General features: G+C 41.2%; 1 protein-coding gene across 1 annotated transcript in view; it reads left to right on the forward strand.

Annotated features, from left to right (window-relative positions):
- The window catches only part of LOC311100148 (coronin-6-like), a 61,208-nt gene extending 59,031 nt beyond the window's left edge, over positions 1-2,177 (forward strand). Inside the window, exon 12 of the mRNA XM_084140925.1 lies at positions 1,185-2,177. Within this exon, the coding sequence (XP_083997051.1) occupies positions 1,185-1,307 (123 nt within the window). The 3' untranslated portion in view covers positions 1,308-2,177. The remainder of the gene's footprint in view (positions 1-1,184) is intronic.
- Positions 2,178-26,053: the final 23,876 nt, after the last annotated feature.

Below are 26,053 nucleotides of genomic sequence, written 5' to 3' on the forward strand. Positions count from 1 at the left end.
ATCTTTAGAAATTCTGCTTACTGTTATTTTCCTGTTATTTTCCTGTTGTTTTCCTGTAGCTGCCTGTTATTTTCCTGTTATTTTCCTGTTATTTTCCTGTAGCTGCCTGTTGTTTTCCTGTTGTTTTCCTGTAGCTGCCTGTTGTATTCCTGCAGCTGCCTGTTGTTTTCCTGTATCTTCCTGTTGTTTTCCTGTAGCTGCCTGTTGTATTCCTGTAGCTGCCTGTTGTATTCCTGTTGTTTTCCTGTAGCTTCCTGTTGTATTCCTGTAGCTGCCTGTTGTATTCCTGTAGCTGCCTGTTGTATTCCTGTAGCTGCCTGTTGTATTCCTGTAGCTGCCTGTTGTTTTCCTGTTGTTTTCCTTTAGCTGCCTGTTGTTTTCCTGTTGTTTTCCTGTAGCTGCCTGTTGTATTCCTGTAGCTTCCTGTTGTATTCCTGTAGCTGCCTGTTGTATTCCTGTAGCTGCCTGTTGTTTTCCTGTAGCTGCCTGTTGTTTTCCTGTAGCTGCCTGTTGTTTTCCTGTAGCTGCCTGTTGTTTTCCTGTTGTGTTACTGTTGTTTTCCTGTAGCTGCCTGTTCTTTTCCTGTTGTTTTCCTGTAGCTGCCTTTTGTGTTCCTGTTGTTTTCCTGTAGCTGCCTTTTGTGTTCCTGTAGCTGCCTGTTGTTTTCCTGTTGTTTTCCTGTAGCTGCCTGTTGTTTTCCAGTAGTTGCCTGTTGTTTTCCTGTAGCTGCCTGTTGTTTTCCTGTTGTTTTCCTGTAGCTGCCTGTTGTGTTCCTGTTGTTTTCCTGTAGCTGCCTGTTGTTTTCCTGTAGCTGCCTGCTGTGTTCCTGTTGTTTTCCTGTAGCTGCCTGGTGTTTTCCTGTAGCTGCCTGGTGTTTTCCTGTAGCTGCCTGGTGTTTTCCTGTAGCTGCCTGGTGTTTTCCTGTAGCTGCCTGTTGTTTTCCTGTAGCTGCCTGGTGTTTTCCTGTAGCTGCCTGGTGTTTTCCTGTAGCTGCCTGGTGTTTTCCTGTAGCTGCCTGTCCCTGACCTATCTTTCCTCTTGTTCCTTTTTTCTTCCTTCCTTTCCTTCTCCTACCTTTTTCTCCCCTTCCCTCTTTCCCTTGCTCTTTCCCCGCACCCCCCCCCCCCCCCCCCTCCCTCCCTCCCTCCCTCCCTCCCCTCTCTCCCCTCTCTCCCCCTCCCCAGCCTCAGTTGGTAGAGCGGTTGTTGGAAGAAGTTCAGAATCTCAAGGCGACAGTTCTGTCTCAGGAGAAGAGAATCTGTGACCTGGAGAATAAACTCTCCAAGTACACCAACGGCACAGCCTAACACACACACACACCAGGACAACACACTAACAGCCCACACACACAGATCAACAATGCCACCATCCACATACACCACTACACCCACTGCACAATAGCTTTACTGCCCTTATATACACAGCCAGGCCAAGATTCAATCAAAGGTGTTAGCATCAAGCACATTGCACTTGACTTTTAAAGGTATTTTACGATTGAGCTGAAATCCGCTGTGTAAACCATGAATGTGATCTCCGCGAACGACTGGGAAATAGTCTTTAAAAGGCTCATTGTCGGTAGTGTAGTTCGCAGCTCTGCAACCTGCCTTTGAATAAATCCTACCCTAACAACCCCAATAACCCCTAACTTCAAACACATATAACCCCCCCCCCAACCAACCAATGCTCAGTACCTAGAGAGAGAGATGTCAGTTAAAAATAATGTATGAGTAGGGTTGTGAGAGAGTGAGTTGTTAGTAGGGTTGCAAACTCTCCACCCAGGATTTCTGGAAAACTTCTACATTTTGTGAAAGTTACCGCAATTTTGCAACCCTAGTTGTGAGTTTGTTTTTCCGTACAGTTTAAAAGATTATTGCAGGTCTGGTTGAAGAGGTTTCTGTGGATAGGTTTTGGCATATTCACTCACATGCACGCACACATGCACTGTCCCCATCCCGATCCATCCATCACCGACCAACACTCAGTAATAACCATCCCTGGATCTCAGTCAACCTTCTCAAAATGTAAATAGTGCGACAAAGCAAAAAAGGCAACAACAAAAAAACGTTTAAAAAATATGTGAAATGTGAAAACCAAAAAAATCGAAGAAGAGTTTTGTGTGTTCTGTAAATGATTATACATGAGACACGTGATGACATCAATAAAAACAATCTTTTTTTTTTAAACTGCTTGGACCATCCTTTCCTTTTTCTCTTGTCATGGAGCTGCTTATTTTTTTATTTTTTTATTTCATGTTTTCCCGGTGTTTTACAAAATGTTCCATCATGAGAATAAATCATTTTTTCCCAGGGTAACCTGGTATTTCCAGGCAAAACCGTAAGTGTAATTATAAAGCATATAAATATGTCTGGATTTGATTTGAGCTTTGATCGGAATGAACATTCAAGCCAGATGCTACCTGAGTCAAATGAGCCCTACATTAAAGACATTTTATGAGCCCAAGCCCAAAAAAGCCCAAATGATTGTGCCGTTATCCATTACATATGATAAGCTACGCAACAAAGAAAAACATTCAAGCCCATAGATGTATAGTCTCTTGGGGAAATAAATTAAACAAGCTCCAGTAATCTTATTGAGTGTGAACTGTATTACTGTACTGTATTATATGGACTAGAATTACGCACCTCGTTCAAACCATGAAGCTGGGAGAGAACCTGTGATTCTGGTGCTGGACATGTGGTCTACAAAGTTACAATTATAGGCTAGCGATTTTAATTTTGAAATATAATAGGGCCTATTTTAATTGTGTATAATTAGCATTAGCCTACCTTTCATAATATTTCCCCTAATGTTGTGCGACGTGCGTATTAACTCCTGTGTTGCTTCATTCCTTCCTCGCTCTCCACAGTTAAATAAAATACGTTTTGTTATCCTCATCTTCATCACTGTAATGACATGCTTGAATAATATAGGACTAAATTAGATGCAGACGACTTTCACTTCTCTTCAAGGTGATTGAATCATTATGGGTCTGACTAAATATCTGCAATAGCCACATCGCGTGTTCTCTTCTTTCAAACTCCCCGCCAGCTCTTTTGGCTGCTGTATTTAAGACAAGAGCAGGCTTGCTTCTCTCTTCCTATTAGTATAAGAAATGCAACAACAACAAAAAATGTCCAATAGGATGTTCTAGTCTAGCTTTTCCTGGGACTCCACAAGAGCTAAGGAGAGAGGCCAGCGGAGAGCAGGTGCATATTGCGCAAGAGTGAAGACAGAGGCTAAGTTTGAAGCTTATGCACATTAACCCATCATTAATTAGCTAAATATCAGGCTAATACTGCATTGAATGTATTACCTAAAAGACGTAGGCTAGGACATATAGACTGTATCTATATAGCATATCTATGAACAGGACTATTGTGGGAAATTATTCTCTTATATTTTAGATGTGCTGTTAGCTTAATAAGAAAGCATTAATGATTCAACATAATAGGTTTGTACTGTACTGATATAGACTGTTTAACATAACAAGCTGTGATTCATGTGAGGAACTGTTAGGGAGTAGGATGAGATAAGACTTGTGTCTCACAGACACACACACGCTGCCTCTTTGTTAGACCGCTCAAGGACATGTGTACTGCAAAAGTGCTGACTCTCTGGACAAGTTGCAAAACAACTAAACACCTGGCAACAGTGAAGCGCCAAGAGGCTGGGACCAGCCTGTGCTCTTTTTGTTCCAATACCAGATTTGAATTGACGCAACTTAACACTATCTATTTTGGATGCAATTTGAATGGAATTGATGGAAAGAAAGACGGAGTGCTCACGTGCGCACTGATTTAAAGCAACGATATTCGAGTGGTAGGCACTTTTAAACCTCTGCAGCTGCAATAAATAAAAAAACATCTCTCCCAAAAAAATAAGGTGACCCTTGAAAGCCAGATGGAGATGTGTAAATGAGATGTGCTTTCAGATATATTAGTCCCAATATTACTGTAGCATAGGCGATGCTGCAGCAAATGTACCTGTAACAAGAAAAAAAAGTTACCAGCTGATGAGATGATACATGCATTTTCTGCGCTCCGTATGAGATTCGCTGTCTGTCCCCACCCTTAGCGTTGATGATTGATCATGCAAATAGCAGAGCAGGCCGTAGAGAAGACACATTTAGACATGGCATAAAATTGAACAGTTCCATTTCACTTCTGCAAAGGCCTTTACCGAAATATTGTCTGTTTCCATCAGGCCTGTCATGACATGTTTTATATCTGTCATGCACTCGCAGAACAGGTTGGATGGAACCCTGGTTACAGCTGTGGTGTCTAAAGAATTTATGACATTGCTAACGTTTGCAAATGGTATCTTAGAGGATGTTTATTCAGCTTAGGGAAGCATCTGGGGAGCAGTTTTATAGGGGCACCCCATAAAACAGAGGAAGTCTGTTGTGTGGAGTCATGGGATTGGTCTCTAGGGAAACCACCCATATCATGTTAAAGATTATAAATACTTGGTTGAGACAAAGGAGGACAGAACAACATATTATTTTGGGTCGTTGTTCTCCAGATGCCTGCAGATGTCTGTAAACTTACGCTGAAATCTTGTGATATAAATAAACCTTTTATAATCAAAGTAGTGTAAGCGGACTCCTTGGTCTCACAGCATAATTAGCATTATTATTTAGATACAACAGAAATGGCGACGAGGTACGTTTGGGACGTGATGCGTCTCTCCAGTGTTCCATTCATGTGCTGCGAAGTGACTCCCGCTCAAGACGCCGGCTCATAAGGTGAGATTTCTCACAATTTTGTGCGCTGGTTGGTTCGCTTGCTTATGGGTGTGTGCACTGGAGACATGTACCGTTTAAAAGACTTATGTGTGCAGATTTAGCTGTTATTTGCTGTGGGATAGGAGTCCGTTCTAAAATTCTAAATTTGTTTGCGCTGGTAACTATGCAAACAGGGGGGAGTGTCTATAACTATTGAAGAATAGAATGAAGGAATAAGGCCAAGGTAAATGTATACAAATTAGGACATTGCGAATCTATGGAAGCCCTCTAACGAGGCGATCATTAGGATGGGCCGAAAAATCTTCTAAATTCTTGTCTGTTTCTTTGTTCTTCTGTGATATGAGAGACGATAAGAAGGAGGAGACAGAGAGAGAGAGGAAGTGCTGACGAGTGCATCATGCGACAGGGTGTGCTGCAACGGATCCAGTCAAACTAAGGCCAGTACTGTTCTATTTACAAAACTTACCTTCCCATACAGGATATTTTGTGTGCCTAGCATATTTGATGTTGTGACAATTTGACAGGGACTTGGCAACAGACTGATCAATTGATGTAATTGCATATTGGAGTTTTTGTGCATAAGTTGGTTTGATTAGAGTTGTTTTGGGAATCGAGTACTGACATTATTCTGTAAAATTAAGGTCATTGGGTGCTTATTAAGCAATTGGTTTGTGAGTACTGTAGTGTTGCTGGATTACAGGTCTTTCTTTTTGGATTGCTCTGAAGTTGACTACTTTCCTTTACTTTCCTGATCGGATGTGGTAAGATTGCCACTAATTAATAAATTGGTAAAATAAAAAAAATTAAACATTATACATATATTGATTGATTAATTAATTAATTAATTGTTTAATTAATAAATAAAAAGTACAAAAAATGTATTTAAAAAGGGAGGGAACCATAAGCTATATAGTCTAAAATAATAAAATAATTCACAATAAAGGAATATAAAAGAGTTGTTACAAGGGGGAGAAACGGACATCAGATCTATGAAAGTAATTACTCCTGTTGATGTAGTACAAAATAGTAATCCTCTAGTTAATGGTATTGCAAGGTTATCTGGAAAATGGAATAAACGTTGGCCTGACATTGAACAACCATGGCCAGTGGAAGGGACTCTTAACCCTGACGTCATCAACATAATGAAAGTGCATCTGTCAATTCATAAGGCAGATCAAAAGAAAGGTAAAAAAAGGGAACAACTTAAAGAAAAGAGACAAAGAGAGCTGGGTGTTCTTAAGCTGTTTGAAAATGAAGGACAAAAACTGATGAAAGATACGAACGATAAAATAAACAAAGATAGAGAAAATTGTAAAAGAAGTGAAGGTGACAGAAAAACTAATGACAGAAGTCAGTACACCTTTCTCACATACGGATTCAGCAAAAAGCCCCCCACCTTATGAGAAAGAAGTAGAGTTTAAGGACGTCTATCCTCAGCTTCCAGTGATCATTCAGGAGGGTGATTATTGCATCAGAGATGAAGATGAACGAATAATAGAGAGAGGACAAGCAGAAACGACCATAAAAATGAATCCAAACTCCAAAAGTAAGAAGAAAACAAGATGTCTGGAAACTAAGGGTGGAGTGAGGTTCAGGAGGATGGAACTTGAAGATGATGATGATGATCAGAGTGATTCAGAAGAGATCATGGGTGGATATGACCCTGTGATCAGACGGATGTTGGCCAGAGCGGAAAGAAGGGGTGATGGATGTTTGAAGAAGAAGAATACAAGATATTCTAGTTCTGATGAAAGCGAAGATGAAGACAGCGATAAAGATTTGGAGATTAAAGGTGCTTCATATTCAAGAGGATTTTATCCTACAATGACTAGCACAGAATAAATAGAAAGAGATATAGACTGATGCGTATCATGCCTGGATAAAGCGAATAATTTAGAAGAAGTAAGAGAACTGGAACAACAACTCAAGAAGCTGAAGATACAGAAGAAAAAACTGCTGAGAAAAGGACCCCAAGAATTGGAGAAAAAGTATACATTGAGGCCAAGGAAAGAGGGCACCAGTAAGAAGATGATGCCAGTGATCATTCGAGGACAAAACCTAGAATATAAGCCTTTGCAAAATACCGATATGTCAGATATACTTGAGAAGCTGCATACTCTTCAAGATGGAGCCTATCCTTGGATTTCAAAATTGGAAGAAATTACGGTGGGAACACAGTCAGCCATAGGAGACATTAAGAGACTTTTGGCTAATCTCCTTGGGATTCCAGATATGGAAGAAATATTTCAGAGAGCGGGACTTAATAGATATGTGGGGACTGCAGTGAACGACCCTGAATTGTTGGCTGCAAGTAGGAATCGGCTGTGGAGAGCACTGAAAGATACGTTTCCAACAAATGTGCATCCTGATAACATTCTGATTGATCCACTAGGACAACAAGAAAATCAGAGAGCCTATGTGTCAAGAGTTCATCAAGTGTGGAGAAATATTACTGGAAATGATCCAGATGTGAGTCAAATTGAGCAGTCAATTTTGAGAGCTAAACTGCAGATGGGACTGCCCTCACCAGTAAGGAGCAAACTGGCAGAGGTGGTTGGACTTGGAAGCATGACAAAAGGCGTCTATACAGATCATATAGCCCATCAAGTGGATCTGTACAGGAAAAAGGAACACAACCAGAAAGAACAGGACCAAGAAACTCTCAGAAAACTCAATCAAATACAACTGGTGGAGAATAAGAAGGAGAAGAAAAGCTTTGGTTATGCAGAATCAGTGTGCACCAAATCAACAATCACTGCCACTGCTTCAACCGGACCAGTTCCAACCGCAATTGTACCAGCCACAAATAGCGGTACCAGTTGTTTCATATCCATAGACAGTTTCTGGACAGACACAGAATTGGAGAGGAAGAGGACGAGAAGGCTTAGAAAGAGGAAGAGGAGGAAGATTTAAGCCATACTTCCAGCAATCTTGAGAAGCGTGTTATGATTGTGGACAGGTTGGTGACTTTGCTGTGGTGCAATGGGCCAGAAGGAAACACAAGAGGGAATTTCAGAGGACGATACAGGAGCAAGTGAAGATCATCTGGAGGACAGGTGAACCCTTATAGGGGCAAGGAGCAAGGATTCTAGGGGTGCCCAGAAGATCCGAAAGGGGGGTGTCAGCTGGTAGCATCAGGACCGGAAAAAGATCCAACAATTGAGGTAAAAATAAACAACCGACCATTGGAAGTGATGATGGTATCAGAACATACACCTATTGCATTGTTGGGAAGAGATGCATTGTGTAAGTTGAACTGTACAATAAGATGTACACCAGACGGCTGTCTGGTAGAAGTGCCAAAGGAAAAGGTTTACCAATTGTTTATGATGACAGAGATGGATTCGTCTTCAGTATTCTGGATTGGAAATCTCAGTGAAGATTCTTTAAAGAAGGCTAAGGTTAGGAGAAAGATCACAAAGGAGTAGGGTTTTTGGGTACCATGTTTGCTTGAATAGATTGACTATATCATAGGAGGGTGGACAATCTGTATGAAAAATAATGTTTGCAGGGGGTGACTGTTATTCTTGGTTACATTCCTACACCAATAGGTGCATAAGATGTCAAACTAAGCTAAAAGATGCTCAATCGTTTGCCAAGTTCTTGTGTAAAGAAGTCATAAGCAGGTGGGGATTACCCGATCGAATATCCTCAGATAATGGGAAGGAATTTGTGGATAAATCAGTGAAATTGATGTTGCAAAAATTGGGAATTAAGCAACGTCTTGGAGCAGTTTATCACCCACAAAGTCAAGGGATTAGTGAAAAAATTAACGGTGTCTTGGAAAATCGCATTGTCAAAATTTGTCAGCATACGGGTCTAAACTGGATAGCGGCGCTTCCTTTAGCATTAATGGTGTGTCGCTCAAGTGAGTTGCGTGATCTACGTATGACACCCCATGAATTGTTAACAGGATGAATGATGCCTACGCCTTGTTTGCGAACAAGCGGAAAGGGTCCAAGCTTGGCTCTTTTGGAAGATGAAATGAGAGCGTACGTTACATATATGGCCAATTTTCATAAAAAGTTGTCCACATGTTTCTGACAGGCAAAGAAAAGAAGAGGTGCAGGAGGAGCTTGATGAGAAAAAAAGGAGTACAGTGCAACCTGGGGACAAGGTGTTCGTGAAGGTATTTAGAAGGAAGTGGTATAACGAACGTCGTGAAGGACCATTTGAAGTTGTTCGTAGGACTGGAACAGCTGTCCAGGTTAAAGGGTCTCCAACGTGGTATCATTTGTCACATTGTGTTAAAGCGCCTGGAGAAGAGGTGCCACACGCAGAGAGAGAGGATGTTGAAGGCTCAAGAGAGCAGGATGGAGATAGGGGAGAACAGGAAGAAGGAGAGATTGTCAATGTTGGGGATAACGTTGATGATAATGTTTACACTTCTGATGATGCCAGAGATGACTCTGCAATGGAGGGAAAGGAAAGGAGATTTGGGGAAATTGATTTTCAATACGTCCCAGAAACAACAGGGAATATTTCAGTGGAATGTGAAGCAGCGGAGATCACCAAGGGCAACTCTGTTACAGGAGAAGCTGGTGATTCGGTTAGACAAAGTAGGCCCAGACCAGTTAGGAGAAAAGTCAGACCAAAACGTTACGAAAACTAGGGTTGAAGTAACTCTGGGACAGTCAGCTCAGCTCCCATGTAAGTGCACGAGAGAGAACAGTGGTGAAGGGAAATTTAGAGTTCAGTGGGAAGATAGATATGGCAGGAGTTTAGATCTGTTAGGAGCAGTTGCATTGAGAAAGTATGCGTTGCTGAATGATAAGAGAAGAATGAAGATTGAGGGTGATTGCAGTATCTATATTTACAATTCCCAGCAGGAAGATCAAGGTGATTATAAATGTATTTTTTATAATCAACAGTTTGAAAGTGAGGGATTAAAGTTGGGACTGAGAGTTAATGTAGTGACACTAGTGGTGATAGATGGAAATACAAGTAAAGAGTTCAAAGCTTTAGGGAGAATGGATGAATCAACAACAATGACATCAACACTTCAGCCTATTATAACAACAGTGAGAAGCAATTCAACTCTTTCAACATTGACAGTTATTAAAGCTATAAATGTATCACATTTGATTACAAGGGAGCCAATCGCTCCAGCACCAATTTTAGAGGAAAAGACTGTCATTAGGGTTAGGATGGGTGGTACAGCTCATCTTCCTTGTAGATGTGAGAGAAGGAATGTGTAGAGGTGAGATTCCTCTCATGTGGAGAGATAATTATGGAGAAGATTTGTTGTTATCAGGACCAGAAGTAGAAGCTGTGACCCCTAGTCAAAGGAAGTATATTTTGTACAACGATATGAAGTGGAAGAGGGTTATGAGTGATTGCTCACTTATTTTGCGTAATGTTACATGGAAAGATCAGGGAGAATATATGTGTACTTTTTTAGTGCAAGCATAAAAATTTGTTCCGGCAAAGAATTATTGGTTAAAAGGCTATGTAACTCGTAAGGTGACGCTTATGATGGAAGATTTGAAGTCTGTTGAAGCTTCCACAGTCACCAAAGGAGTTCAGGAGAAGTATATTACAGTAGCCACTCCAACAGTAAATAATACACAGAGGATATCTGTAACTTTCCCACTGGAAATAGTTAAGAGTGTTAATACATCAACTAAAGCAACTATTTTAATAGCAACTTTGAAAGAGATTAATGGTACGACGGCAATAACAAATGTAGGAAATATGACACAGACACCAACAACAACTTTCCTGAAACTAAAGGATGTAGCAAGAGTGACTCAGGAGTTTATGATACGGATGGAGAGTGCTGTCAATGGTAGTAAGGATAGTGTTGAAATAGGAGAGCAGATGGTAGTAGAGAATGATGTAGATTCATCTGAAGGAGTGCAGAATACTATCATGGAGGTACAGGATGAGTTCTTTGATTTTAATGGAAGAGAAGAAGATATATCTGATCAATACCGCTCGTTAGGGAAGAGAGAAACTAAATGGAAGGCATATGGATTTGATTCTTCTATTTGGAAATTAAAGATGGATGGGCAGGTAGGAATCTTTGGTTCCAGCAGTTAACTCATTCTGTAAGATCAGTGAGGAATCTTGAGGGTCCATGCCTGTTGAGAATTCCAGCACTAGGCACATGGGGTTCTATCTTAGAGACGGTAGCTAAACCTCTATCAAGTACGTGTCAATCTTATGCTTTATCATGGCTGTTGTATCAGCAACAATCATTAACAGATACAATAATGTCGTTGTCGAAACATTTGTTTAGGCCTAGGTTTAAGTGTTCTTGGTTAAATGAATTACCCTATGTGAATTTGTTAGATGGGAAGGAAAATCAGTTAACAGCGATTCCTGAAGCATTGGAGGTGAAACCAGTGAGGGCTAAAAGCTGTTTTTGTTTTAATAAAACATATGAGGGAAAGGGTATGTTTATGGGAATATCAGATTGTGATGATTATATGATGACGTGTTTCTCCTGAGTGGCGCAGTGGTCTCGCAGCCGGCCGCGACCGGGAGACTCATGGGCGGCGCACAATTGGCCCAGCGTCGTCCAGGGTAGGGGAGGGAATGGCCGGCAGGGATGTAGCTCAGTTGATAGAGCATGGCGTTTGCAACGCCAGGGTTGTGGGTTCGATTCCCATGGGGGACCAGTAAAAAAAAAATATATATGTATTCACTAACTGTAAGTCGCTCTGGATAAGAGCGTCTGCTAAATGACTTAAATGTAAAATGTAAAATGTAAGCATGAACATAAGGTTAGTAATGAGAAATATAATGTAACTTTTTATGTTCCAGTTAGTAAGAAGAGCAGGACTTTGATGGTGAAAGATCAGCTTTTGCCTGGTAATGTGACTATTGGGAATTTTAGAGATATTTGGTGGGTTTGTGGTGAAAAAGCGTATATATTCTTACCCTATGGATGGACAGGATGTTGTTACATGTCGACGTTGAAGCTTCCATACGAGGTTTTTACCATTAAAAGAGGGGAAGCACCGGACACAGATAAATCTGAGTCTAGGTTTGGAAATAGGGTGAAAAGGGACATGTCGGAATTTCATAGTCTGGAATCCTACCATTGGAGGATAAGTCTAGGAGAGAAGTGGGGACTGGGACTTTTCCCATGGTATGGTGTAACATTTTTGGCAGATCACATTGATAATATCACCTATACTTTGCAGGGTTTTGCAAATGAAACGATAAGAGGGTTTAACCTTCTGTCGAATACTCAAAGAAGTCACAGACTGACGCTGTTGAAACATGACATGGCTCTTGACTATATTTTAGCAAAACAAGGTGGCTTATGTTTGGCTATGAATTTGACGGGGGATGATTGTTATACTTTGATCCCAGATAGTTCCGATAATATCACTAGTGTTATAGATGCATTGAAGAATATAAGGGATGCGTTTGGTAGATCTGAAGGAGCTGGATGGTCAGCGAAGGCTTGGTTGCAAGATCAGTTAGGCCCAGTGGGAGCAGTGATGGTTCAGATTTTAGTTGCAGCTCTGATAGCGCTGTGTGTGATGTTTTGCTTTTGTACTTTGTTATTGACTTTTGCGAAGGCTATGATATTGAGATGGGTTGGAGTTGTGATGCCTGGAGATAACACTCAGATGCCGTTGTGAACTGTTACTGATCTAGATGAAGATGAACAAGTGGGACTGGATGGAGTATTGATGGATAGATATCCATTTTGAATATCCGATCATTTTTTAAAAATGTTTTAAATATTAGTGTGATTTTAGTATTTTGTGATGAATCAAAGGGGGGAAATGGTATGTGATTCATTTTATATATAATTTTATATATCATTTGTATAGTTTTAGTTGATATTGATGTTTTAATTTGAATGTGTTGTTTTGCAAAAGATACTGTTTGGTCTTTTCTTTTCTTCCAGAAGCATATGGGGGAATGTGTAGAGGGGATTCAAATACTCAAACATGGACAATATGAAAGGACAATATGAATGGACTGGAGGAAGTGGAACAAGGAAGGTGTGGAAATGTTCAGATTCCATCATCAACGATGCATTGGAAGTCGACACTGCTGAGGAGATGAAGTGTAGTGGACTACATTCCAGTGTCTGCAATGATATATAGACATATTTGCATGTGTAATACATAATTTGTGTCATATTCTTTCTGTATTAATTTTTGTAGAATGATATTTGCTGTTATTGGGTACATGTGGGGATCTCAGATGTTTTTGTTTATTTTGTGGATGCTTAGGGATATTGGGTCTAGGCAGGGATAGAGAGAATCCACAGGAGGGTCCGATGGGTTGACCAGCCTGAATGTGGATGTCGTGTATTAGGATTATGCCTTTGTTAAATGTTTTAAGTGGAACCGGAGAGGACGTTAATTTTAGTATCAAGAGGGAATGTTTTAGTGTAACGCCCCAGGGGAGACTGGTGATTGGCCAGAAGAGGGAGCACCCATCTTTTTGCTTTGTTTATAAGTAGGGGCTAGACAAAGAGAGGGCAGAGCGACCATTGCAATCCGGGCCGTCGCTCTCCGGATGTCATGACATCTGTCACTTATGCTGAAGCTTGTGATATGAATAAACCTTATGATCCAAGTTCAGTATGAGCGGACTCCTTTGTTTATCAGCAATAATTGCCAGCACGTACGCGATACGACAAATGGCGCCCAACGTGGGGCTGGTCTGCATCTCTCCTCTGTTTCATTCAGCCGCCAAGCTAACTCGCTCTGAAGCCATGGCCAGAAAAGGGTGAGTTTTTTCCTCACAAGCTTTGGAGGTTGTTAGGTTGGATACTGCTTGCTTGTGTACACGGGAGGGATGTACCATTAGACCGAAGTGTGCCTCGTGTGGCGTTATTGCGGTCGACTAGGAGTCTGGTAATAATTATTCTAAAATTGTACAGCAATTGAAGGCAGATATTAACGGCAGATATTGGCAGAATAAAGTCAGGAATACGTATGCAATTAGGGCATTGTGAATCTGTGGAAGACCTCGGAACGAGGCGACTCCTTAGGAGTGGGCCATAAATCCTTGCAACGCGCTAGGTGTGTTGTCAGGTTGGTTCTGGGAACCATGAGGTGGACGGTTATATTGTAAGCTATTCTCATCTTATAGTCGACGGGGTATTTGCATGGGGTAGCCGCTCATATGATATCCATAACTTACGGCAGCATAAAGTTAGCAGGGGATAAATGGACAATGATTTAGGCACAATGCAAGGTTACTTAGGGTGTGGTAGGCCACAGTTAGCTAAAGGCTAAGGCTAATGTTAATGCTAAATGCTGGAGTGTGGGTCATGCCACATTATACATAGCGGCTAATGCTAAGGCTAAATGCTAATTGTGTTGCATGCTACATGCTAACGTGTCCTTAGAGGTCCCATTGCGATGGATTAAAGCCTCTTAAAATATGTCTGTGTGTGTGGAATTCAGAGTTCTACGCAAATGTGAGCTCTTATGTGTAATTGTTCGAGTATACGGTATAAAATAGTGAAGCTGTAGCGTAATGCTATCGTTCTATTGTCTGGGAATCGTATCATTGAATGCATTTGCGCATGCGTTTAATTTTGCGACACTACACTACAGAAAGGGGGAGTTTATGGCACGAGATTAGGACACGTTTTGTTTTACGGCACTAAACTACAACACGAGGGTATAGTAAAACTACAACACGGGATTGTGGGTAACGTGTCATATTTCTGTGGGGCCTGCGTGTCGCAGGGGGAGACAGAGAAACACAGACGAGAGAACAAAGAGGAAAGATTTGAAAATGAATTAGATCTTCTAGTTGTTACATCGGCAGATGGTTAAAGATGAAACTTGTTTTGTGACCTATTGAATTTATAAATTAGATATGAGGACAAATTATAATAAATTAAATTAAATGACGATTAAAATAAATAAAAATTAAATAAAAATGTTATTGATCTATTTAGTCCTGAGTTGATTCTTAGAGCGAATGTGAACGAAGGAATGTTGAATATGGTTGAGATAACTCAGTGATTGCAGTAACTACTAAAATCTTTTTCTGTGTCTCTGTTTTTGTCATATGAGAGGCGATAGGACGAGACGACAGGAGAGAGAGAGAAAAGGAGAGGGGGTGCTGACGTAGCGTCACGTGACGCGACAGAGGATCGAGTCAAGGGTTTGAGACTGGTCTGGTTACAAAATCGTCCCCTACAGGATGTTTGATGTTATGACAATTTCACATAGGCTTGGCAAAGACTGATCATTCATTAAAAATTGCATTTTGGAGGCTATGTGCATCACTTGGGTTAATTACAGGTGTGTTGGGAATCAAGGACTGACATTCTGTAAAATTTAGATAATTGTTTATGGGAAGTGTAGTAATGGTAGGGTTAGAGGCTTTGTTTTTAGGATTGTAGTCTGAAGTTGACTACTTGCATTTTCTTTCCTGATGGGTTGTGGTAAGATAGCCACTAATTGATAAATGGGTAGGTTAGGATGTAGAAATAAAAAATTGGTTTTAATTATTCATACTTTTTAATTGATTTTTTAATAGATTTTTTATTTTAATTAGAAATGGTTTTTGATAAAAAAATTTTTTTGATTTTTTTCATATTCATATCTTGGTTGATTTTTTTTTTTTTTTTTTGGTTGTTTGGTTTATATTAATAATTAAAGGGGGGAAGCCATAGGCTATATAGTCTAAAATAAAAATAATTCACGATAAAGGAATATAAAAGGGTTGTTATAATGGGGAGAAAAACGACATCAAGGCTATGAAAGTCATTACATCGGTTGATATAGTACGAAATGGTAATCCTTTAGTTAAGAGTATTGCTAGGTTATCCGGCAAATTAAACAAAAGTTGCCCTTCATTCTCAAACAAAAACTGATAAAAGATTCCAGCGATAAGATAAAGGTATAGAGAAAATGCTAAAGGAAGAAAAGGCGACAGAAAAACTAATGGCAGAAGTTAGTACACCTTTCTCACATACGGATTCAGCAAAAAGACACCCACCTTATGAGAAGGAAGTAGAGCTTAGGGATGCTTATCCTCAGCTTCCGGTGATCATCCAGCAGGGTGATTGTTGCATCGGAGAGGAAGATGAACGAATAATAGATAGAGGACAAGCAGAAACGACCAGAAAGATGAATCCAAAACTCCAGAAGGAAGAAAATGAGATGTCTGAAAGAGAAGAGTGAGGTTAAGGAAGATGGAACTTGAAGAAGATGATGAAGATGAAGATCAGAGTGATTGAGAAGAGATCATGGGTGGATATGACTCTGTGATCAGAAGGAAGTTGGCAAGAGAGGAAAGAAGGATACTAGAGATTTGATCTCTGATGGAAGTTGAAGGAAGAAGGATACAAGAGATTCGAGTTCAGATGAAGACAGCGATAAAGAGGAGACTAAAGGTGCTGTGTATTCAAAAGGAGTTTATCCTACAAGGACTGGCACAGAAGAAAAGTAAGAAGATGATGGAAGATGATATTTTGAGGACAGAACTTAGAATATAAGCTTTTGAAGAATCCTGATATGTCAACAGCAAGAAAGAACAGGATCAAGAAACTCTCAGAAAACTCAATAATACAACTGGTGGAGAAGAGAAGCTTTGGTTATGAAGAATCAGAGTGAACCAAATCAACAATCACTGTTACAGCTTCAACTGAACAATATCAAATGCAATTGTACCAGCCAAGGGGGGTACCAGGTGTTCCATATCCACAGCCAGTTTCTGGACAGACACAGAATTGGAGAGGAAGAGGACGAGAAGGCTTAGAAGGAGGAGGAAGATTTCAGCTACACTTCCAGCAACTTTCAGAAGACTGTTATAATTATGGACAGGTTGGTCACTTTACCTGTGAGTGCAACAAGTCAGGAGGAAACAACAGAGAACATTTTTAAGGAAGATACAGGGGCCAGTCAAGATCACCTGTTCTCCAGGTGAACCCTAAAGATTTTAGAGTGCCTAGAAGATACGAAGGGGGGTGTCAGCTGATAGCACCGATTAGAGGAGAAGAACAAAAATATCCAACAATTGAAGTGAAAATAAAAAGGACTATGAGAAGTGATGGTGAATAGTGGAAAAGCTTTTATCTGTGTTGAGCCTAAAGAGGTTAAACATCTCACTATGTAAAATTAAGTAATTAGGATAGGGATTTGAGGTAGTAAAACAGCTAATTACTCTTAAGGAACCAATTGAGCTCTGCTATAAAAATCAAAGAGAAATTAAAATAGACAATACTAATATTAGAACATATACCTATTGCAGTATTGGGAAGAGATGCATGGTGTAAATTGAACTGTACAATAGGATGTACACTAAACGGCTGTCTGGTAGAAGATTTTAAAAAGTAGGTTTTTGGGAATCATATTTGCTTAAGAAGATCATATCATAGGAAGGATGATAATCTATTAGACTGCCTATTAGACAATCTGTCTGGAAAATAAAGTTAAAAGGGGTGACTGTTATTCTGGGTTACATTCTTACACCAAGAGATTTCAGGCTAGGCTAAAAGGTGTTTAGTCGTTTGCCAAGTCTGTGTGTAAAGAAGTCAGAAGCAGGTGGGGACTTTCCCAATCACATATTCTAAAATTTGGTGGTAAAGGGATTTTGTGAATAAATCAGTTGGAAAAGGTTTTTAAAGGTTAGGAGAAAAGATTAGATTAAAATAAGTTAGGAGAACTAGGTTGAAGGAACTCTAAGACAGTAAGCTAAGTTTCAAAGTTAGTAGTAAGAGAGAGAACAGTGGTGAAGGACATTTTAGAGTTTAGTGGGAAGATATGGTAGGAGTTTAGATCTGTTAGGAGCAGATGCATTGAGAAAGTATGTGTTGCTGAATGATAAGAGAAGATTGAGGGTGATTGAGTATCTATATTTACAATCCCCAGCAGGAAGATCAAGGTAATTGTTGGTGTATTTTATAATCAAAAGTTTGAAAGTCAGGGATTAGAGGTAGGACTGAGAGTTGAAAAAGTGACACTAGTGGTGATAGATGGAAGTACAAGCAAAGAGTTCAAAGCTTTGGGGAAAATGGATGAAGTAACTAAGGACATTAACACTTCAGTCTATTAAAACAACAGTGAGAAGCAATTTAACTCTTTCAACATTGATAGTTATTAAAGCCATAAATATATCGCATTTGATTATAAGGGAACCAATATCTCCAGCACCAATTTTAGGGGAACGCTGTTTTTGGGGTTAGGATGGGGACGTTCCTCCCACATGGAGAGATAATTATGGAGAAGAAGTATTGTTATCAGGACCAGATGTAGAACCTGTTGCCCCTAGTCAAAGGAGGTATAGTTTGTACAACAATATGAAGTAGAAGAGGGTTATGAGTGACTGTTCACTTATTTTGCGTAAATGATAAGAGAAAGATCAGGGAGAATATACTTATCTAGTGCAAGCATTAAAATTTGTTCCGGTTAAGAATTATTGGTTAAAGGGCTATGTAATTCGTAAAGTGACGCTTATAATGGAAGATTTGAAGTCTGTCGAAGCTTCCGCAGTCACCAAAGGAGGAGTAGATTACAGTAGTCACTCCAACAGTAGATAATACACAGAGGATATCGGGAACTTTCGCACTAGAAGTAGTTAAGAGTGTTAATACATCAACTAGATCAACTACTTTAATGGTAACTTTGGAAGGGATTAATGATACGATGGCAATAGCAAATGTAGGAAGTATGACACCGACAACAACTTTTCTGAAATTAAAGGGGGTAGCAAGAAGGACTCAGGGGTTTATGTTACGGATGGAGAGTGCTGTCAATGATAGTACGAATAGGGTTAAAATAGGAAAGCAGATAGTAGTAGAGAACAATATAGATTCATCTGAAATAGTGAAGGGTACTATCATGGAGGTACAGGATGAGGTCTTTGATTTTAATGACAGACAAGGAGAGGTATCTGATCAGTACCGCTCGTTAGGGAAGAGAGAAACTAAATGCATGTAGTTTGATTCTTCTGTTGTGAAAATTAGAGATGGGAAGGTAGGAATCTTTGGTTCCAGCGGTTAGCTCATTCTGTAAGATCAGTGAGGAATCTTGAGGGTCCATGTCTGTTGAGAATTCCAGCACCAAACATTTTAGAGACGGTCGCTCGACCTCTATCAAGTATGTGTCAATCTTATGCTTTGTCATGACTGTTGTATTAGCAACAACAATCAGTAACAGATAAAATAATGTAGTTGTCAAAACATTTGTTTAAGCCTAGGTTTAAGTGTTCTTGGGTTAAGTGAATTAACTTGTGTGCATTTGTTAGATGGGAAGAAAAATCAGGTAACAGCGAGCCCTGAAGCATTGGAGGTGAAACCATTGAGGGCTAAAAGTTGTTTGGTTCTAATAAAACATATGAGGTAAGGGGTATGTTTATGGGAATATCAGATTGTGATGATTATATGATGACTTTGGATAAGCACGAACATAAGGTTAGAGAGGACAAATATAATGTAACTTTTTATGTACCAGGTAGTAGGAACAGCAGGACTTTGATGGTTAAAAGATTAGCTTTTGCCTGACAATGTGACTATGGGGAATTTTACAGATATTTGGAGGGTTTGTGGTGATAAAGCGTATATATTCTTACCCTATTGATGGACAGGATGGTGTTACATGTCAACGTTGAAGCTTCCATATGAGGTTTTACCATTAAAAGAGGGGTAGCACCGGACACAGATAAATCTGAAGCTAGGTTTGAAATTGGATGAAAAGAGACATGGCTACATGTCATAGTCTTCAAGCCTATCATTGAAGTATAAATCTAAGGGAGAAGGGGGGACTTTTTCCATGGTATGGTGTAACATTTGGGAAGATCATATTGATAATGTTAGTTATACTTTGAGTCCAGATAGTTCAGATATTATCACTAGGGTTATATATGCATTGAAGAATATAAGGGATGCATTTGGTAGATCTGAAGGAGCGGAAGTCAGCGAAGACTTGGTTGCAAGATCAGGTAGGCCAGTAGGGGCAGTGATGGGTTACATTTAATGGCAGCTTTGATAGCACTGTGTGTGATGTTTGTAATTTGTTACTGACCTTTGAGAAAGCTATGATATTGAGATAGGTTGGAGAGTGATGCCTGGAGACAACACTCAGATGCCGGTGTTGACTGTTCCTGATCTGGATGAAGATGGACAAGTGGAACTGAATGGATAAATATCATTTTTGATGTTTTGATCATTTTTCAAATTTTTTTTTTCAATATTAGTGTGATTTTAGTATGATTTTATGAATCAAAGGGGGGAAGTGGGTTAATGTGATTCATACATCATTTATATATCATTTCTATATTCTTAGTTGATATTGATGTTCAATTTGAAAGTGTTGTTTTGCAAAAAATACTGTTTGGTCTTTTCTTTTCTTCCAGAAGCATTTGGGGGAACATGTGGAGATTGAAATACTCAAACAAGGACAATGTGAAAGGACAATGACTGGAGGAGATGAAACAAGAAAGGTGTGGAGAGATTCCGATTTCATCATCAACAATCCATTGGAAGTCGAGACTACGGGGAGATGAAGTGTAGTGGACTACATTCCAGTGTCTGCAATGAAATATAGACATATTTGATGTGTAATACATAATTGTGTCATATTCTTAGGTATTAATTTTTGTAGAATGATGTTTGATGTTATTGAATACATGTGGGGATCTTAGATGTTTTTGTTTATTTCGTTGATGCTTAGGGACAGGGAGTCTAGGCAGGGAGAGGTCCACTATAGGGTCCAATGGGTTGACCAGCCTTAGAGTGGATATTTTTTGGATAGGATTTTGTTTGCAGGGGCTTACATGTGTATTTAATTGCATCATAGTTTCAAATGCATTTACATTGTTTATGAGTTTATCTGGAGTACTTAGGTGGTTGCCTGGGGCAGAGGGGCCGTGAGAGAATTTTACTGTCTTGATTGATTGATGGATATTTGGAAAGAAAGCTGCCAGACAGGTTTTTTGCTCTCACACTCCATAGAGATTTGTTCATATTTCATAGAAATGTATTTACACTCCATAGAAAAATGTGTTTTTGGTTTATTGTTAAAAATACTCAATAAGAGAAATTGTTATTTGTCATAATCCTATTCTTTTTGTTTTCGAGACTTAATTAGTCTCGAAGGGGGGAAATATGTGGTGTCTAAGGAATTCATGACTTTGCTAACGTTTGCAAATGGTATCTTAGAGGATGTTTATTCAGCTTAGGGAAGCATCTGGGGAGCAGTTTTATAGGGGCACCCCATAAAACGGAGGAAGTCTGTTGTGTGGAGTCATGGGATTGGTCTCTAGGGAAACCACCCATATCATGTTAAAGATTATAAATACTTGGTTGAGACAAAGGAGGACAGAACAACATATTATTTTGGGTCGTTGTTCTCCAGATGCCTGCAGATGTCTGTAAACTTACGCTGAAATCTTGTGATATAAATAAACCTTTATAATCAAAGTACAGTGTAAGCGGACTCCTTGGTCTCACAGCATAATTAGCATTATTATTTAGATACAACACAGCTAGAACTTTGTTGGAGCCTACCAACGCACATAGTGGAACGAGCCAAGACGTCCGACAATCGTTTACTACCTAAGAATTTGCCCACGATGCAGACATTTTGTCTGAGATTGCAAAATTGTGGCATAAGATGGCTAAAATCGCAGTCTGAAAAGGTCCTGGACAGGGCTCTCTGCTGTTTCTGCCTACAAACTTTGAAGAGACTATGTTCTGCTCCGCACTAGTGATGGAAAGTTCTGCTATTTTTTAAAAACTGACTGATCTTTTCGACTCGTTCAGTTAAAATAACTAATCTTTCGACTCATTTCATTCGTTTGAGTCAGTAATGCCCAGTGATCGTGTCAGGCGAAAATGATATCAAACGTTTTATCATTGCAACATTTGATGTACAGTCACATTCACTGTGGTTATCTGAAGCGTATTACCTATAGACTTCACAGCTGGTGGTGCCTCATTTTGATTAGGTTTTTCCCCATCATTTGCAGCAATGTCAATGAGCATCATCACTATTTTTCATTTGCGGTACCTCAAACTGTCGTTGATTTTACTCCTGGCTCAGAGTTTGTCTGAGTAGTGTCTTACAGATCTGCGTCTTACAGATCGACTATCTTCATTTGTCACAGAGAATTTTCCTGCGCAGTAGGAAATACAAACTAAAACCTACTCTGAGCTGGGAGTTTTTTTAGTCTTAAAACCGGTTTTAACAGGATTCCTAAAACCTTTTCTGAGACGCTTTCTGGATACGGCCCCAGGGGATTGAGAAATACCTCTTTCCATGCTCTGTTCTGATGTTCAGGACTGTTAGCATGAAACAGGATTGGGATCTGAGCTTATGTGTTTTCATGTCTCGCTAGAAGAGAGGATACAGTGCCTTGCAAAAGTATTCATCCCCCTTGGCGTTTTTCCTATTTTGTTGCATTACAACCTGCAATATAAATTGATTTTTATTTGGATTTCATGTAATGGACATACACAAAAGAGTCCAAATTGGTGAAGTGAAATGAAAATAATAACTTGTTTCAAAAAATTCTCAAAAATAAATAATGGAAAAGTTGTGCATGCATATGTATTGACCCCCTTTGCTATGTAGCCCCTACATAAGATCTGGTGCAACCAATTACCTTCAGAAGTCACAGAATTAGTTAGATTGCACACAGGTGGACTTTATTTAAGTGTCACATGATCTGTCACATGATCTTAGTATATATACACCTGTTCTGAAGGGCCCCAGAGTCTGCAACACCACTAAGCAAGGGGCACCACCAAGCAAGCGGCACCATGAAGACCAAGGAGCTCTCCAAACAGGTCAGGGACAAAGTTGTGGAGAAGTACAGATCTGGGTTGGGTTATAAAAAAATATCAGAAACTTTGAACATCCCACAGAGCACCATTAAATCCATGATTAACATTTACATTACATTTTAGTCATTTAGCAGACGCTCTTATCCAGAGCGACTTACAGGAGCAATTAGGGTTAAGTGCCTTGCTCAAGGGCACATTAACGTCATTTAGCAGACGCTCTTAGCCAGAGCGACTCACAAATTGGTGCGTTCACCCTATAGCCAGTGGGATAACCACTTTACAATTGGGGGGGGGGGGGGGTAGAAGGATTCCTTTATCCTATCCCAGGTATTCCTTAAAGAGGTGGGGTTTCAAATGTCTCCGGAAGGTGGTGAGTGACTCCGCTGTCCTGGCGTCGTGAGGGAGCTTGTTCCACCATTGGGGTGCCAGAGCAGCGAACAGTTTTGACTGGGCTGAGCGGGAACTATGCTTCCGCAGAGGAAGGGGAGCCAGCAGGCCAGAGGTGGATGAGCGCAATGCCCTCGTTTGGGTGTAGGGACTGATCAGAGCCTGAAGGTACAGAGGTGCCGTTCCCCTCACTGCTCCATAGGCAAGCACCATGGTCTTGTAGCGGATGCGAGCTTCAACTGGAAGCCAGTGGAGTGTGCGGAGGAGGGGGGTGACGTGAGAGAACTTGGGAAGGTTGAACACCAGACGGGCTGCGGCATTCTGGATGAGTTGTAGGGGTTTAATGGCACAGGCAGGGAGGCCAGCCAACAGCGAGTTGCAGTAGTCCAGACGGGAGATGACAAGTGCCTGGATTAGGACCTGTGCCGCTTCCTGTGTAAGGCAGGGTCGTACTCTCCGAATGTTGTAGAGCATGAACCTGCAGGAGCGGGTCACCGCCTTGATGTTGGCGGAGAACGACAGGGTGTTGTCCAGGGTCACGCCTAGGCTCTTCGCACTCTGGGAGGAGGACACAGCGGAGTTGTCAACCGTGATGGCGAGATCATGGAACGGGCAGTCCTTCCCCGGGAGGAAGAGCAGCTCCGTCTTGCCAGGGTTCAGCTTGAGGTGGTGATCCGTCATCCATACTGATATGTCTGCCAGACATGCAGAGATGCGATTCGCCACCTGGTTATCAGAAGGGGGAAAGGAGAAGATTAGTTGTGTATCGTCAGCGTAGCAATGATAGGAGAGACCATGTGAGGATATGACAGAGCCAAGTGACTTGGTGTATAGGGAGAAAAGGAGAGGGCCTAGAACTGAGCCTTGGGGGACACCAGTGGTGAGAGCACGTGGTGCGGAGACAGCTTCTCGCCACGCCACTTGGTAGGAGCGACCGGTCAGGTAGGACGCAATCCAGGAGTGAGCCGCGCCGGAGATGCCCAGCTCGGAGAGGGTGGAGAGGAGGATCTGATGGTTCACAGTATCAAAGGCAGCAGACAGGTCTAGAAGGACAAGAGCAGAGGAGAGAGAGTTAGCTTTAGCAGTGCGGAGAGTCTCCGTGACACAGAGAAGAGCAGTCTCAGTTGAATGACCAGTCCTGAAACCTGATTGGTTTGGATCAAGAAGGTCATTCTGAGAGAGATAGCAAGAGAGTTGGCTAAAGACGGCACGCTCAATAGTTTTGGAAAGAAAAGAAAGAAGGGATACTGGTCTGTAGTTGTTGACATCAGTGGGGTCGAGTGTTGGTTTTTTGAGAAGGGGAGCAACTCTCGCTCTCTTGAAGACGGAAGGGACATGGCCAGCGGTCAAGGATGAGTTGATCAGCGAGGTGAGGTAGGGGAGAAGGTCACCGGAGATGGTCTGGAGAAGGGAGGAGGGGATGGGGTCAAGCGGGCAGGTTGTTGGGCAGCCTGCAGTCACAAGTCGCAGGATTTTATCTGGAGAGAGAGGGGAGAAAGAAGTCAAAGCATAGGGTAGGGCAGTGTGAGCAGGACCAGCAGTGTCATTAGACTTAACAAACGAGGATCGGATGTCGTCAACCTTCTTTTCAAAGTGGTTGACGAAGTCATCCACAGAGAGAGAGGGGGGGGAGGATTCAGGAGGGAGGAAAATGTGGCAAAGAGCTTCCTAGGGTTAGAGGCAGATGCTTGGAATTTAGAGTGGTAGAAGGTGGCCTTAGCAGCAGAAACAGATGAAGAAAATGTAGAGAGGAGGGAGTGAAAAGATGCCAGGTCGGCAGGGAGTTTAGTTTTCTTCCATTTCCGCTCCGCTGCCCGGAGCTCTGTTCTGTGAGCTCGCAGTGAGTCATCAAGCCACGGAGCTGGAGGGGAGGACCGAGCCGGCCGGGAGGATAGGGGACACAGAGAGTCAAAGGATGCAGAAAGGGAGGAGAGGAGGGTTGAGGAGGCAGAATCAGGAGATTGGAGGGAGAAGGATTGAGCAGAGGGAAGAGATGATAGGATGGAAGAGGAGAGAGTAGTGGGAGAGAGAGAGCGAAGGTTGCGGCGGCGCATTACCATCTGTGTAGGGGCAGAGTGAGTAAAAATGGAAAGTGGAAAGAATATGGCACCACAACAAACCTGCCAAGAGAGGGCCGCCCACCAATTAAAAATGGAAAGAATATGGCACCACAACAAACCTGCCAAGAGAGGGCCGCCCACCAAAACTCATAGACCAGGCAAGGAGGGCATTAATCAGAGAGGCAACAAAGACACCAAAGATAACCCTGAAAGAGCTGCAAAGCTCCACAGCGGAGATTAGAGTATCTGTCCATAGGACCACTTTAAGCCGTACACTCCACAGAGCTGGGATTTACGGAAGAGTGGCCAGAAAAAAGCCATTGCTTGAAGAAAAAATAAGCAAACACATTTGGTGTTCGCCAACAGGCATGTGGGAGACACCCCAAACATATGGAAGAAGGTACTCTGGTCAGATGAGACTAAAATTGAGCTTCTTGGCCATCAAGGAAAACAATATGTCTGGCTATGTCTGGTGCAAACCCAACACCTCTCATCACCCAGAGAACACCATCCCCACAGTGAAGCATGGTGGTGGCAGCATCAGGCTGTGGGGGATGTTTTTCCATCGGCAGGGACTGGGAAACTGGTCAAAATTGAAGGAATGGTGGATGGCGCTAAATTCAGGGAAATTCTTGAGGGAAACCTGTTTCAGTCTTCCAGAGATTTGAGACTGGGACGGAGGTTCACCTTCCAGCAGGACAATGACCCTAAAGCATACTGCTAAAGCAACATTCAAGTGGTTTAAGGGGAAACATTTCAATGTCTTGGAATGGCCTAGTCAAAGCCCAGACCTCAATCCAATTGAGAATCTGTGGTATGACTTAAAGATTGCTGTACACCGGCAGAACCCATCCAACTTGAAGGAGCTGGAGCAGTTTTGCCTTGAATAATGGGCAAAGATCCCAGTGGCTAGATGTGCCAAGCTTATAGAGACATACCCCAAGAGACTTGCAGCTGTAATTGCTGCAAAAGGTGGCTCTACAAAGTATTGACTTTTGGGGGGTGAATAGTTATTCACGCTCAAGTTCAGTTTTTTTGTCTTATTTGTTGTTTGTTTCACAATAAAAAATATTTTGCATCTTCAAAGTGGTAGGCATGTTGTGTAAATCAAATGATACAACCCCCCCCCAAAAAATC

Source organism: Coregonus lavaretus (genome assembly GCF_964263955.1).
Source record: "Coregonus lavaretus genome assembly, chromosome: 24".
NCBI classification, from domain to species: domain Eukaryota; kingdom Metazoa; phylum Chordata; class Actinopteri; order Salmoniformes; family Salmonidae; genus Coregonus; species Coregonus lavaretus.